The sequence below is a fragment of the Chiloscyllium punctatum genome, chromosome 8 (genome assembly GCF_047496795.1).
Source record: "Chiloscyllium punctatum isolate Juve2018m chromosome 8, sChiPun1.3, whole genome shotgun sequence".
Lineage (NCBI taxonomy): Eukaryota > Metazoa > Chordata > Chondrichthyes > Orectolobiformes > Hemiscylliidae > Chiloscyllium > Chiloscyllium punctatum.
Window position 1 is genome coordinate 40,501,929 of NC_092746.1, and position 13,618 is coordinate 40,515,546.

At 38.8% G+C, this 13,618-nt stretch overlaps 1 protein-coding gene across 1 annotated transcript in view; it reads left to right on the forward strand.

Moving 5' to 3' along the window:
* The window catches only part of LOC140480487 (thrombospondin type-1 domain-containing protein 7A-like), a 391,066-nt gene extending 384,564 nt beyond the window's left edge, over positions 1-6,502 (forward strand). Inside the window, exons 27-28 of the mRNA XM_072575404.1 lie at positions 1,018-1,105; positions 3,998-6,502. Coding sequence (XP_072431505.1) covers positions 1,018-1,105; positions 3,998-4,082 — 173 coding nt within the window. The 3' untranslated portion in view covers positions 4,083-6,502. The remainder of the gene's footprint in view (positions 1-1,017; positions 1,106-3,997) is intronic.
* The last annotated feature ends 7,116 nt before the right edge of the window (positions 6,503-13,618 follow it).

A 13,618-nucleotide genomic window follows, 5' to 3' on the forward strand; every position in this document is an offset into this window, starting at 1 on the left:
TTTTTGTTTTGGTTCTTTTCTGAATATGACCTTTTGCGCAGTGTTAGCACAGTTTTACACTCTGTTGGCATTTGTGCTCATCTGCCTCCTAGCTTATCATGGATGTTCCTTTTTTCCTAATGTTGCTCTTTCTTAAACAGGTTTCATCTCGAAATAGTTCGAATTAATTTGTAATTAAAAGCCATTGACGCACTTAAAAATTCATGGCTCCCTCAACAGAGCGTCAGATAGACAGTAAGGCTTCCTCAGCATGGGGTCAGATAGACAGCAAAGTTCCCTTAATATTTGGCCCATTTAGTCTATTCTGTCCAAGCTATCTACCTGAAACATTAACACTGTTTCTCTTTCCAAAGCTGTTGCCAGATCTGCTGGGGATTTCCAGCAATTTCATTTCAGATTTCCAGCATTCACAATTCTTGCTATTGTATCTTATAAACTTACTGAAACACGAGTAATTTCTCATATTGTACAACTTCTAATTGGATGAACAAGCATGATGGGATGAACTGGACATTTTCTCCCATTAACAGGCTGTATGACATTTTGAAGTGAAAGTATAAGATGTCATTATGCTTCATGAATCCTATATTACTCACGTATTCCTATAGGTACTTATAGGATTCAGGGTCAGTAGCATTAATGTCACTAGTACTAGAATCACAGTATGACATCTGATGAGATGTGTGGCAAGGCAGACTAGATGAACCAATGGTCTTTCCTTGCCCAACCCATGCACTACCTTATAAAGCATTAAGAAATCTACTGCAAATGATTCTATGTATGGACTAGGTTGTTTCACCAACTATTTGTATACCTTAGCTGCGTTATTAAAATGTTATAGAAGTATGTCAGAAAGGTAGGCTTTAGAGCAACAAGAAAAATATAACAACATGGCAGAGAATTATACAAATATTAATACTGCTTCAGAATAAATCTACTGTTTTGGGTTACCCATATTCCTTTTAGGTTTCATTTGTGTTCATTATTAAGAGTTAACAAGGTATCTTTACTTTGTAGATGGGAAGCTGAAAACTTGGGTTTATGGTGTGGCAGCAGGAGGTTTTGTCTTAATAATCTTCATTGTCTCTATGAGCTATCTAGCCTGGTAAGTTTGTGGTGTTGTCCCATACCATAGAAATATACAGGCAAAGCTGTAATACTTTCGGGCTTTACAGGAGTTGAGTGAGAGGACTGTGATTGTGTGCAAACTACTGAACTTCACATTTTATTCAAAATAAATTCCCTTTGAAAATATTTACAAAAATGTTATTAAGAAGCCTTTTTAATGTGCATACCTTTCTTTCAGAATTGTGAAATACTTTTAAATGGACAGGCTAAAAACTAAAGTTTGCAGAGTAAATCTGCAGAGATAGTTAAATAATAGAAATCAATCTCAAAAAAAAGCTTGTGTTCTGTATGTAGTTTATCTTTATGTAACTATCTGTTCTGTCCACACAGAATGGCATTATTGAAGTACTTCAATGAGTCATGAAACAAAGGGCTACTGTCTAATGCTTACTACGATCCAAACAATGCATTATGTGACGTGTCACCTTCAAATCCTTGCATTGCTGCAGGGTCTGTGATCAAATCGCTTTTAAATCAAAAACAGTTTCAGGGAGTCGATTTGGGGGCATTTATAAGCATGATGAAAGCAGCCTTAAGTTTTACTTAATGCAAACACCATTTTGTTAACCTTTCTCCCTTGCATATGCTAACCACTAATTGGTATTTAACATGTTAATTGAGATCTAACATTATGGAAGAAACCTTTGCAATACCAATTTGAACTTATCATTGTTTGGCCCGATATCAGCATTATAGTTTCAGACAACTGATTGTCGTCCTATTTCTTATGTTTGCAAGAATTAACTTCCAATCCGAAGCTTCACATGCTGGTATTTAATTTTTTTTTGATTGGTTGAAAGTATGTGGTAAATACAACATGATAAAAACATTCCTCTTCATTACCGGATTATGAAACAAATCAAGCCAGGAATGGTTCAGCTGAAATGAAATTTCTAAATTTGTACTGTAAGTAATTTGTCACACTGAGCAAGTCCTAGTTCTTTTTAGATAACATTTGGTGTAATGTTATAAAAAAAAGTTTGTATTTCTTGCACACCACCAATCGTGACATGTAAGGTTAGTGCGGAATGAACTATGTTTGCTCTTTGTTTCTACTTGATGTCAAGTATTCTTTGCAGATGTTGTGAATGGTAAGATGCTGTTTAAATTTGGAGCTTCCTCTATGCTATCTGAACCAGCCTTAACTCCCAGCCTCACAGTTGGATCCTATCTGTTTCAGAGTCATACTTCTAGCTATTAGAACCAGATGCTTTTATCATTTCTTTGCAAAGAGTGATCTCCTTAGTGACATTTATTTAGCTCTGTTGGCAGGATGGCTGGTTTGTCATGCCAACAGCACAGGTTCACGTCCATCTTGGCTGAGGTTGCCATGAAGAATCACTCCATCACTTCTCAACCCCACCCCTCCCCCCCCCCATCTGAGACACGGTGACCCTCAGGTTGAACTCATCAGCAGTCATCTCTCTGTAATGAGAGAGCAGCTTATGATCCTCTTTGACTTTGGTGACTTTTTTTTCATTTACTGAAGCAGTGACAATTAATGCAACTGATTTTAACAATTAAGTTAGTTACTTAACTGATTCAATCAATGACATAGCACCTCACATATGGCCAAGCAAATATTTTCACCAGGATGTAGTTAATGCTGCTGTTATTTTGCCTTGATTGGAGTGCCAGGGGAAATCCTGCAGATCTAATTTTTTCTCATCATCCAAGATGAAGGTGCTCATTCTTTCTGGTGTTTCAACTGGGTACCTGGGTGGTTGGGCTGATCTGCACTCAGATCACAGATGGTTTCAGTTTTTTTTTGTCATGGCATTTCCTCTCTATCTCTGATATGCACTTACTTTCCAAGGAGCCCATTTAATTTATACTTGGTTGAGCCACATAGAGAAATGCTGGAGACATTTTTCCCAAGACTTGAAGTAGATGTCAAAATTCCTAAGTGAAGCCCCTACAGTGTTCGTGTATGCTTCATTTGTCTGCTATGTGAGTGCACCTCAGCCTGAACCTCCCATTGCTGTTTTTGCTTCAGTGAGTTTCAGGAATTCTGGTTACATCTGACTACATTACTAACATTGGTCATTGCTGAGGTTGTAGGTTAGGGCATCTTAATGATGACTGTGCTCTCAAGGAGTAGTAAATTATGTTAGGAGAAGCAGGGCCTATCACCCAGACAGGACAAGCAACAGTTCTGGGTGAGTTGCAGTTATGATGCACAGACAATGTTGTCACCACAGAGGCTGTTTTATACACTGGGGGCTGTAATGTGGACCATAGCAAAATGTCCCCATGGAATTAGATGGTTCAATTGGGCTCCTGATGAGTGGCCAATTTGCCAAAATTCTTGCCAATGACAGCAGTAACATATTAGTCATGTCCCAATCCCCTCCTATCCTATTTTGCCAACTTGCCAACTTACCACCTCTCACCTCCTTGCCATAGGCAGGTAAAATTCCTACCCAAATGTGACAATTCTATTTAATTTTCACCCTCCCTTTCCTAAAGGTGTTGACTCCTTCTGTGATATATAGTTTCCCAGGAAAAGATCCCAATCAGGTGTCCCAGCCAAATAATGGCTTTCCAATTGGGAATTAAGAATAAAAGTTTTGGCAGCGTATTTAATATTGGGCCATCCCTTGCTGGCCAATACAGTCCTCACCCTGACAGAAGTCAATATGGAGAATTCTGGTGTTGAAAATTTGACAGGATTTCCACCCCTAATTTGTAATATTATTTACAATGTCTCTAAATGTGATTTTACAGCACCTTGAAATGTGATTAGCTTGCGTCGAGGTTAAACCTGAAATATTTTTCTATGCATATTGCTATTACATTGTAATATCATATGATAAGGCATGTTTGCATGCTAATTGTAACTTGAATCTTTGTCCTCCATTATTTGTAGCAAAAAACCCAAGAAACCACAGAGAAAGCAAAACAATAAGCTGAAACCTTTGACCCTGGCATATGATGGAGATGCTGACATGTAATTTCCCTTGTTGCTTGAAGATCTTTCCCAGTCTTTCTTTATTAGTGTAAGGTATAAACGTGCAGTACCGTATGTCTGGTCTACAGTCTTTTAGAGAATTCTGGGACAGTTTGTCAGTTTCTAGAGCACTGTGACATTTTTACAGGAAGATGGATGGCAAACCATACCACAGGATGTCGTTCTCAGTATAATACAGGCCTCAAGTGATAATAGCTGCCTATTGTTAACAAGTTGAAATATTGCTGAAGAACTTCTCTGCAATGCACCAAAGCAAATTTTGCTTTTATTTGACAAGGATGTTCAGACATAATTGAAAAGGAATATTGAACTTTGTATTGCTTTTTGTCCAATGATTTTATATTAAATACAACAATGATGTTTCAGTGTGAGAAAGTTATCCAACTAGGAGTCAGCTGAAAAACTGACAACTGCTCACAGACCTAATGTACACTTACCAGAAAGAACAGACCTTCAACTTCAACTATGAACCCAAGACCAGAGCTGTAACAAAATGATGACTTTCCAATATTAATGCAAAAAAGATGCAAAAGTTATCCATCTGTCAATGTGAAGGCAACAATTGATGCAGTAACCCAGAATAATATACATGTGCTTGATGATAAGTTAAGGGTAAGAGCAAAAAAGACAGCCAAACTGCTAGAGTTTCTCAAACAGCATGATGCTCAAAAACTGCAAACTTGGATGATAAGAAATACAAATGAAAACTGTTCAACTGGGAAATTGAACTATTAACAGCTTAAATATTTTCTCCTTAACTTTCCACACTTTATGTATGAAACTGTATAAGTATTTCCAACAAGTTAGCCGATTACTCCAGTATATATTGCTGCTGCAAATGGCCATACCTAACTATTAATGTTTCAAACTATGATATTATTTATTCCAATGAATGAAATGGTCTCTTAAATGGCCTGCAGACCATGGTCAGCAACACTTGTTAAACGTGAGACACTTCTTTGCACTATATTAGTGCTGCATGATATGCACTCAACCTGTCATCACTTCAGAAATAGCGTCTTTCGAGCAAAAGTGTCTCACCTCAGTAATATAAAATAGATAGTTTGAGAAGGAGCAAACTAATATTGTTTACTCATGGATTGCAACAGTTCAGCACTGTAGCAAAATGAAATCAGAGTATTTCAGTTAGTGTATGTACAGACATATGTGTGTGTCTATAGTCACTGCAGCTATTTTGTAAAGTGTATTATCGGTGGTCAGTATAGTTGCAGTATTTATAGGCATCTAGTTGAATTTTCTGAAAAATGTAATTGTTCTGATCTTATGTGCTTATGTTGTGCAAACATTCATGAGCTGTTTTGCTAGTTCAATCTTTTATACAGTTTTTCTGTTGCTCCTTTTAAAAGGGTGACATTTTTTGGCTACTTGATGATCATTACCAAAACGTGAGAAACAACAGGAACTGCAGTTAGTGGACAAAAAGACAGAATTTCCAATCATTTCTAATTAAAGCAGCTAACTTGCAGAAAAATCAATGTTGCCACACAGTTCATTTCATTCAAATAAAACTATTAGTGAAAATTATGACATTTGTGGGAATAAGCATCCAGTTAATAATGCTAATTTTCTTAATGCTATATTGCCAGTTCTTTATATGCTGTCCTTAGAAAATAAATTATTATTCTGATACAACATATTCAGGAGTCACTTGTCCAAAAGAATTATGACAGAACTAAGAATCAAAGCATATTAAACATACTGATCATTATTCATCTACATAACATATTATTTTAGTTTGCTCTAAAAGAAACTCTTGCATCAACATTACCTCTTCCAGGAAATTATTGACTCTTTTGGTTCACTGTAATCAGAATATACCTTTCCAATGAATTGATAAGACAAAGTAACTATTACCTGCTGGATCATGGTAAATGGTGTGTCTAAGGAAACAGAGTAATTTTTTTTACAATCTGAAATTCCATTAAGACATTGGGAGTTTTATTTCTGATACTAAAGGTATAAACAAATTGTATGGGTGGTCAGTGTGCTGACATCTGTCACCTTACTGAAAGAAGTTGTCAATAAGCAGTTGTCACCACACATGAAATTAACTCATACTGTTTCTCCCAGCAGGTTGCTTGCATGCTTATTGAATGAAAGTGGCATCTGCAAAAAGAATGTGTTTCTCTTTCATTCCAATGGTTTACTGTTAATTTGTAGATATTGTCATTTCTTTTTATTTTTTAAATTATGTATATTTTCTTTTTTAATTAAAGCAATGTTTATGTACACCCTCCAAACATTTGTGGAGGTAAATGAATCCAAATTTTATTGAGTAATGATTATATTTAAGATGAAAGATGTGGCACGTGCTTTATAGCAGGTTACTGTTTGATAACATTTATTCAACCTGAAGCATTAAATAAACATACTGTCAACAGTTGAATTATTTATTTGCATTAATTTTAGTTGATCAGACATTCAAAGGCTTTGAAGCTAAATTCAAGTGAAACAGCATCTTTGCTACTGATCCCTATTCTCCACATTGCATTTGCACACCGTTATTTTGTCAGAAATGCCAGTGGGTGTTGCAAATTCTGGCTCCTGCCTCCGGAGAGAGGAGGATTCCGTTCGGTCTCACCTACATTCCACTCTCCACTGCCTCTGGCTTAGCCAATTCTGCAGTATGTAAGTTTCCACAATGCAATAGACCACATTCCAGTTCCTCAGCTTCTGCCCCTGAGTAGGAGAATGAAATAGGGCAGGGACTGGAGGAGCAGCTGTTCAGGAGCACTGCTGGACTTGCCTGCACCTATGGAGAAGTGGGATTGGGTGGAGTGAGAGCAGCCTCTTGATGGAGTTTGAGTGGGATGGAAAGCTGTTAGAAAAGAGAAAACAGGACCAGGGGATCTGACATGAGTGTAATATATGAACACGGAAAATGGTTGGTGAATGGACATGAGGGAAGGATAATGAAGCGTTATAAATTTGGTATGCTTTGGTAAGCCACAAAGATCAGTTGAGTGGTGTCAGCTATTTAGAATATTAGTATATGACTTCAGAGCCAAGGAGAGGGGGTGAGTTCATACAGCAATAGTCACCATCTACCATATCTTAAGGGGTGTTTTGGGGTCAGCTGGCATCACCCCATCTGCAAGCAATCTGAGCATGGGTGTCCCTGGACCCAAGAGAGACTGAATCAATGGGTAGTTGTTGCTTCAGTCAAAATTCTGTGTTTCACACACACCTCTCATTATAGGCTGTTCTTCTCGTGCATTTGCTACTGATAGCTTTAAGCTGTGAACCTATCATTATCACTGGAGAATAAGTATTAGGAAAACAAATTTTGCTAAAGGCTGATAGCACCCTGGATCTGAAAGCTTGTGGTTGCTACAAAAGCAGATGTATTGGGTGTAATTTCCCAAAATTCACAGGATTAAAGAAATGTCCCAGTGGAAAATCCATAAATCTAATGCCATTTTAGTCTTATTTTTTGGGCATTGAGGGAATAATTTTGCAATCAAATCAAATCAACATGGTTTTGTGAAGGGGAAATCACATTTGACAAATTTATCATCATTATTTGAGGATGTAATAAATACTAGAGACAATGGGGAGCTAGTCAGCAGTATATTTGAATTTCAAAAAGGCATTCCATGTGCTGGCATAGAACATAGAACAGTACAGCACAGAACAGGCCCTTCAGCCCACGATGTTGTGCTGACCATTGATCCTCATGTATGCACGCTCAAAGTTCTGTGACCATATGCATGTCCAGCAGTCTCTTAAATGTCCCCAATGACCTTGCTTCCACAACTGCTGCTGGCAACGCATTGCATGCTCTCACAACTCTCTGTGTAAAGAACCCGCCTCTGACATCCCCTCTATACTTTCCTCCAACCAGCTTAAAACTATGACCCCTCGTGTTAGCCATTTCTGCCCTGGGAAATAATCTCTGGCTATCGACTCTATCTATGCCTCTCATTATCTTGTACACCTCAATTAGGTCCCCTCTCCTCCTCCTTTTCTCCAATGAAAAAAGTCCGAGCTCAGTCAACCTCTCTTCATAAGATTAGCCCTCCAGTCCAGGCAGCATCCTGGTAAACCTTCTCTGAACCCTCTCCAAAGCATCCACATCTTTCCTATGATAGGCCGACCAGAACTGGACGCAGTATTCCAAGTGCGGTCTAACCAAAGTTTTTTGAGCTGCAACAAGATCTCACGACTCTTAAACTCAATCCCCCTGTTAATGAAAGCTAAAACCATATATGATTTCTTAACAATCCTGTCCACTTGGGTGGCCCTCTGTTCCTCCACACTGCCAAGAATCCTATCCTTAATCCTGTACTCAGCTTTCAAATTCAACCTTCCAAAATGCATCACCTTGCATTTATCCAGGTCGAACTCCATCTGCCACCTCTCAGCCCACCTCTGCATCCTGTCAATGTTCTGCTGCAGCCTACAACAACCTTCTATACTGTCAACGACAGCGCCAACCTTTGTGTCGTCTGCAAACTTGCTGACCGATCCTTCAATCCCGTCATCCAAGTCATTAATAAAAATTACAAACAGCAGAGGCCTGTGGAACACTACTCACCACTGACTTCCAGGCAGAATATTTTCCTTCAACTACCACTCGCTGTCTTCTGTTGGCCAGCCAATTCTGTATCCAGACAGCTAAGTTCCCCTGTATCCCATTCCTCCTGACCTTCTGAATGAGCCTACCATGGGGAACCTTATCAAATGCCTTGTTGAAGTCCATATACACCACATCCACAACTCGACCCTCATCAACTTTTCTCGTCACATCTTCAAAGAAAAGTACAACACAGAATAGGCCCTTTGGCCCATGATGTTGTGCCGAGGTTAATCCTAATGTAAAATATAATAACAACCTACACATCCCTCAACTCACTGCTATCCATGTGCATGTCCAGCAGTCGCTTAAATGTTCCCAATTACTCTGCTTCCACCACCACAGCTGGAAACACATTCCTTGCATTCACAACTCTCTGCGTAAAGAACCTACCTCTGACATCTCCTTTATACCTTCCTTCTAATATCTTCAAACGATGACTCATAGTTTGAGTGGCTGTTTCCTTGCTGTTCCTAACTTCTACCCATACTGACTCAGTAGACAAACCTTCCTCAACAACCTTTGTTTCTGTAGCTGTGATGCACTCTCTGAATAGAAATGCTCCACCCCCTCCTCTTTTTCCACCCTCACTGTCCTTTTTAAATGTTCTAGACCCTGGAACATCAAGCAACCATTCCTGCCCCTGTAAAGCCTACATCTCCGTTATGGTCACAACATTATAGCCTAAAGTACTGATCCATGCTCTAAGGTTGTCACTCTTATTTTGGACACTCCTTGCATTAAAGCAGACACACTTTAACCGATCCCTTTGTTTCATTGCGTGAGAAACCTTCCTGATAGATTGAATACATCCTGTCACTGCCCCAAATGTAACTGGCCCCCTCTCAGACATGTGGCTCTGATAATCACCCCTCTGCCAAACTAGTTTAAACCCTCCTGAATCACATGAGCAAATCTCCCATCCAGGACATTTGTGCCCCTCCAGTTCAGATGCAACCCATCCTTCATATACAGGTCCCACCTTCCCCAGAAGGTATCCCAATGGTCTAGGTATCTGAAGCCCTCCTTCCTATACCAGCCTCGCAGCCACGTGTTAAGCTACATTTGCTGACTGTTCCTTAACTCACAATCTCGTGGCACCTATTCGTCTGGAACATTTGGTAGCTTGGACAACAGGCACCTCAAAGCTCTGGAGAAGTACCATGGGCAGTGTCTTTGCAAGATCCTCCAAACCCAGGCATAAGAAGTGTTGCCCAAGAACAGCATGCTTTCCCAAGCCAGCTTGCCTAGCACTGAGACTTGAAGGACTTGGTGGAAGCTTTGGAATGGAGGAGCACTGGATCAAAGGCCTCCAGACACAGGCGATCAATGCAAGGAATATTACTCCTCAAACATGGACACAATAGAGAAAGAAGTTGAATTACCTCATTTGAGTGATTAAACATCACCTTAAGTAGCATGTCCGACCAAATATATGAATGAGCTGAGACTGTGCTCAAATCACTATACTCCCGTTACCCATTCACCAAAGATCTCTAGCAATCAGGGCTCATTCCTAACATTTAGCTGTTTTACCTCAACTTTGCATACTTAAAATTGCACAATGTGCACCCACATCTCTCAGGTTGCACGCTCTGACAGTTATTAAATGATGGCAGTCACAGCCCCCAAATCTACAGAAGACATCCATTGGTGCAACTCCCTCTTTCCTATGGGAAAAGGTGGACACAGCAAGAAACAGTAGAAAAGAAATTACTCATAGCACGAGTGCACGAACATCTGTCAATCTTGGTTCATCAATAGTTATAGCAATGCCATTTGTTAAAAGTGCAATGTAAATGCAAGTTGTACAGCATTTTGAAGCATTGACATCTCATGTATTGTACTGTGACACTATCAGCTTTCTTACTCACCAATTTGCCAGTACAGAACTTCAGCCTTTGACCCTCAGTCGTTCAGTCCCAACACTAGCAACAGTTTTAATGCAATTTGGTTGTAATGTTCCTCTAGTAAACTGATTATTTTCTCAATCAAGTCAGATTCAAATGTGGCATTCTTCATGTAACTAGAAACAATGCCTAGAAAATTGAATAGGGAAAATGAAGACTAGGCATTGCTCATGCAGAGTAAGTTGTAAGGTAAAGCACAGGAAATGTATGTTTCACAGTTGGAGATTTTTCCAATCTCATTCCCACAGTAATTGATATTATATTGGTTGCACATGAGTTAGTGCCTGAGGCATTAATGGAAAATGTCCTAGAATTTAAGGGAACAGCCTAGTAAAAAAGGTTTATGGTTTAAGATGGACATGAGTATTAAAAGCATGTATGAAACTCTCAGAGAGACTTTTCCCTTGGTCGAATTTCGAAACTCACTAACTTCCAACTAGACAGTAGTAATAATGACAGTTACGTGCAAACCTGTAAGACTCAAACCTTTTTCCATCACCCTCATAAGTTTATCAGGAACAAAAAATGGAAGAATAAAATTAAGATAAGGAGCCTTTCATTCATAATGTTGAACGTCATGAGTAATCTGATGGGACTTAAGGAAACTCATAAGAATTATTCTGAAAAGAAAAAAGCCAGGATGAAATTGTAATTTGAAGACCTATGAAAGTTCTGGAGGAAACACAGCTGTAAAGAAGGGCAAAGAATAGATGAGAGTTATCCAAGATAAAGGAAGCATCCATGCCTACAATTATACAAAGGGATATAGGAATTCCTCAAACTCTCTGGCTGGAGAATGGCTTATATTTCCCTCCAAGAGAGTTCAGTGAAAGTGCAAGTGTTGTTAAGTCAGAGGGGTGGGGAGTGTATCTACATCTCATTATACAAAGTCCAAATGGAGTGTGACTTGCTGTCTGGACTAGTGGAGTAGTTAAGAAACTACCTGTGGACCGATTAATTTATCCCTGGGGAACTTACTTTAAAATCACAGAATGTTCAGTTGAGTCTAAAGAGATGGAACAGTTGCAGAAGCATGTTCAGGTTATTTGGTCATTGTGTGTAGTGACTTGAGTAGTAGTTAAATTTGGTTAATCATCAGAAGCTATAGTAATACCACAAGATGTTGAGATAGCTGAAACTCTATTCAACAAAGAGGATAGCTCCAAGGAGATGTCTGACATATTTTTATTAACTGAAGCACATAAAGCAGATCTAGAGTTCATTAGGTTTGCAAAGGCAGCTCAGACTGAAGCTGAGGCTAAAGGATTTCCAGAATATTATTATATTGGAAACACAGTTCTGATGAGGAAGTGGAGACAATTTCACAGATCTGTGGATGAAAAATGGATGGTTGTTCACCAAATAGTGGTATCAGTCAGATACCATAAGGACATTTTATTAGTAGCATATGAAACTCCTCTGGCAGGGCCTTTAAGAATGCAGAAAATGCAAGCATCAATAAACAGGTATTTTACATGGTCAAGACTTCATAAAGATGTAGTGCCACTCTGTGAAACATGGAAGCCTCAATATGTAATCAATCCATCATCTTTGATAACCATACCTATTTTTGAAGAAACATTCAGTCAAATGTTGATGCTTTATACAGGACTATTCCCAAAAATAAAAGCTGGACATCAATATACCATTACAATTATAGATATGTCAACCTGATTCCCGTAAGTTATGCCTTTGGGAGAAATTACAGCTAAGATAATAGCACTTTTCAGTTTTTAACAATTATGGAATATCAATTGCGAAACAAACTAAAAACAGAAAGTGCTGGAGAAACTCAGCAGGTCGTATAGCATCTATGGAAAGTGAAACAGAGTTTCTCTGAAATAGAACTTTGAAAAAGAGTCATATCAGACTTGAAACGTTAACTCCATTTCTCTCTCCACAGATGTTATCAGGCTTGTTGAGTTTTTCAAGCATTCTTTGTGTTTGTTTCAGATTTCCAATATCGACAGTATTTTGCTTTTAATTGAGACACACTCTGATCAGTGTTCTAAATTTATGTCTAATATTTTTCAGCAGATCATTAGGAGTTTGTGTGTAACAGCATGTAAACCACAAACACAGGGAGCTTTGGAGAGATTCCATCAGAATATCAGAACCGTAATTGAGGCATACAATCATGAATACATACAGGATTGGGACAGAGATAGATTTCAAATTAGTTACTACCAGATATTTTCCAAAGGAATTTACTGAGTTGTCAATTTGAATTGATTTACAGGCATCAGATTAGAGATCCTTTAAACTTGATTATGGGAAAGTTCTTGAATCAAAAAGAGAAATTCTCAGTGATAGATTATATGTCCATATTTCTCGACTCATAGAATCACGCAGCATAGAAACAGCCCCTCCAGCTCACCATATCTATGCCAAACAATAAACACCAAATTATACTAATCCAACACCAAACTATATTCATCCCATTTACCTGCACTTAGTCCATTGCTCTATATGCCCTGACATTTTAAGTGCTTATCTGGAAGCTTCTTAAATGTTGCAAGAATACCTGCCATCATCATTAAGCAGTGTGTTCCATGTACTTACCACTCTCAGGTTATTTTTTTTTCTCTGTTCCCCTCAAAACTATTTACTCGTCGTCTTAACCTGTGCTGTCTGCACTTAGACACATCTGGCTCGGGGAAAGGATTCTCATGATTTACCCTATCTATGCTTCTCATAATTTCTATACCTCAATAAGATTCCTCCTTCAGCATCCTCTGTTCCAGAGAAAACAAACCCAGTCTTTTCAGTCTCTCCTCATTATTGAAACTTACAATCCCAGTCAACATCCTAGTGAATCTCTTTTGCACCTCTCCAGGGCAATCACATTCTTCCGATTGTGTAGCAAACAGAACTGCACATGTTGTTCGATCTGTGATCTAGCCACCCTGTTCTATAAAAATGTAACACAACTTCCCTGCTTCTATATTCTGCACCCTGGCTAATGAAGGCAAACGTGCCTTTTTCACCTTCCTCTACCTATGCTGACATCGT